Genomic DNA, 2,832 nt, shown 5'->3' with positions numbered 1-2,832 from the left:
GAAAGATTGAAGAAGAAGGTAGATCGAAGAAGAAGAAGAAGAAGAAGAAGAAGAAGAAGAAGAAGAAGAAGAAGAAGAAGGAGAAGAGGAAGATAAAGCGTTTGGGATGGATAATGATGGGGAGGAGGTGGAAAAGAGGGAGAGGTGAGGGAGAAGGTGGATGAAAATAGGGAATGGGGGAATAAGGAGGAAGAGGAGGAGGAAGAGGAGGAGGACGAGGAGGAAGGAGGAGGAGGAAGAGGAGGAGGAAGAGGAGGAGGACGAGGAGGAAGGAGGAGGAGGAAGAGGAGGAGGAAGAGGAGGAGGAAGAGGAGGAGGAAGAGGAGGAAGGAGGAGGAGGAGGAAGAGGAGGAGGACGAGGAGGAAGGAGGAGGAGGAAGAGGAGGAGGACGAGGAGGAAGGAGGAGGAGGAAGGAGGAGGAGGAGGAAGGAGGAGGAGGAAGGAGGAGGAGGAAGTAGAGGAGGAGGGGAGAGAAAAACACACACAAAAGGAACACAAAGGAAGAACAAACTGCAGCAGACCTACAGGCCCTTACTTAAGGCTATCTGGGTTAACTTTACTAATCTACAGTGAAGAAACACAAGCGGAACATAATGTTACGTTTGGTGGTTCCTGACAAAGCAATGCCAATGGGAGGTGGTTCAAGATATCCGAATGTTTACAAAAATGTTCGCAACGATAACAGTAGACATTATTTTGAACGTGATGAAAGGGACACAAATGTTGGAAGTGGAGGAGGAAATGGAGGCAGAAACTGGAGACGAGATAACTACTGGGGAAAACAAAGAGGTGGTCACAATCGATATGATGATGACAGATACCATGGACAAGAGGGCCGACGTGGTGGAAGAGGTGGGTCATCACAAAGAGGACGTGGGCGAGTTTCAAATAATGATGGAAGGGACTATCCAAACAGACTTCAAGAAGTGTATGAGAGGTCAAGAGGCAGAGGACGGGGCTCAAAGCGCCCAACACATCCACCCAAAGCTATAACAGACCTTGGATGGCACAAGATAATTGTAAGGAATGGAGCCCAGTACCCCAAAGAAGAAATACTTCGAGCTATTAGAAACTTGGTGGAGGAACCTTTCATACCAATCTCTATGGATCTTGAGCGAAGTGACTTTGTATTCTATTTAGAAGACAATGGCCGAGCAGCTCGGGCTATTACTGAAGTCTCTCGTCGTATTGCAATGCCCAATGGCCAAAGGCTTGTCTTTCATACCAAACAATCAGTCCCACCCATTACAAAGCTCACGCCACTGCAGCTTGAAAAAATTAAGTTGGTGATGAGCAACCGCTATAGTCCTCAGATGGCTACATTGAATCTCAACAATTTCCACAAGGATCCTGAGCTTACAAAGGAGGAGATATTCTGTCCATTATACCGGGCACACAATATGACCACCATTCTTGAAATTATCATATCGCACATTCCTGAAGTGCGTCATATTGATTTCAGCCATAACAAAGTCCAACAACTAGAAGAACTCAAACCTCTTCTTACCAACTGCCATAGTTTAAAGCGTTTAAGCCTAGAGTACAACAGACTACATCATGTTGAGTCCCTCAAGCATCTCACTGGATTGCATCTCACTGAACTTGTGCTAGAGGGCAATGAGGTCTGCAACAAGTACAATGATCCAGATACCTACATTAGTGCTGTCAGGAAGTACTTCCCCAAACTTCAGTATTTGGATGGCCACGAACTACCAAAGACAATTGGCTTTGAAGTAGATGAGGATCCTCCAAAGCTACCACCTTCACAACCAGCCTATTTCTGTGATCAGCTTGCAAAGGGTGTTGCTATAGAATTCATTCAACAATATTACCAGATATTTGACACAGCCAGTAGAACACCTTTACTGGCAGCTTATACAGATGATGCTGTGTTCTCACTCTCAACTGCATTGTCAGAAAGTAAAGCAGGTGCAAGGTTAGCTACAAGGTATGTGCAAGAGAACCGTAATTTGAAGAAAGTGACTAGTCCTGAGCAGCGACAGAGGACTTTAATAAAGGGTAACAAGAACATTATTGATACCTTGTCAAGGCTACCAGGAACAGTACATGACCCAGGCTCCTTTGTTATCGACATTCCATGGGTAGCTCCACAGTTGATGCATGTAGTTCTTAGTGGTCTTTTCTGCCAAGATGGGGGAAAGCTGCAGCAGGTGCGGTCCTTTACACGCTCTCTCATAATTGTGAAGCAAGGAGAAGGTTATTGCATATTAAATGAAGAACTCTTTGTCACATATGCTACTGCGTCACAAGTAAAGTCTTTTAAGAGTAATACATCGGCATCATCACAACCTACTCCAGTCACAGCACCAGCAGTTCAGGCACAGGTGTCTTCACCACCACCAGTGCCAGTTGTACCAGTACAAATAACATCACCTCTTGCACCTGCCACGTCAGAAGAAACTGCTTTGGCAGCTTTAGAACCAATCCAAGTACAAATGATCAAACACTTTTCACAAGTCTCTGGGATGCGTTTCCAGTATTCACGAATGTGCCTTCAAGAAAACCAATGGGACTATGAAAAGGCTGGACAGTTATTCCTAGACTTGCACAAGAAAGGTCAAGTCCCAGCAGAATACTTCAAACATCCAGCAAACTGATATAATGAGCCAACGTGCTTTGTGCCAGTCTAAAATGACCATATTTCCTGGCACATGTGCACTTCATTTTTGTTATTACTTTAGATTCTAGAAACTCTTTGCTACAAATACGGTACGTCCTTAAAAAAATATACAACTACTCCGTTTTCTATTTTGTTACTGTGTGTGTGTGTGTATTCACCTTGATCTTTGGATCACGTGCTGGACTCGTGA

The 2,832-nt window shown here is 44.7% G+C and overlaps 1 protein-coding gene across 1 annotated transcript; it reads left to right on the top strand.

The window, feature by feature from the left end:
• The first annotated feature begins 620 nt into the window (after positions 1 to 620).
• On the top strand, positions 621 to 2,625 carry LOC143032862 (nuclear RNA export factor 1-like). The gene is made up of 2 exons (XM_076198050.1): positions 621 to 2,287; positions 2,372 to 2,625. The coding sequence occupies exons 1-2, from the start codon at positions 625 to 627 to the stop codon at positions 2,617 to 2,619; spliced, it is 1,911 nt and encodes a 636-aa protein (XP_076054165.1). The 5' UTR covers positions 621 to 624; the 3' UTR covers positions 2,620 to 2,625.
• The last annotated feature ends 207 nt before the right edge of the window (positions 2,626 to 2,832 follow it).

This window comes from Oratosquilla oratoria, chromosome 14, assembly GCF_046742065.1.
Source record: "Oratosquilla oratoria isolate Oo_2021 chromosome 14, ASM4674206v1, whole genome shotgun sequence".
NCBI classification, from domain to species: Eukaryota; Metazoa; Arthropoda; class Malacostraca; order Stomatopoda; family Squillidae; genus Oratosquilla; species Oratosquilla oratoria.
The sequence above is the reverse complement of the archived record's forward strand: the minus strand, read 5'-3'. Positions and strand labels throughout refer to the sequence as shown.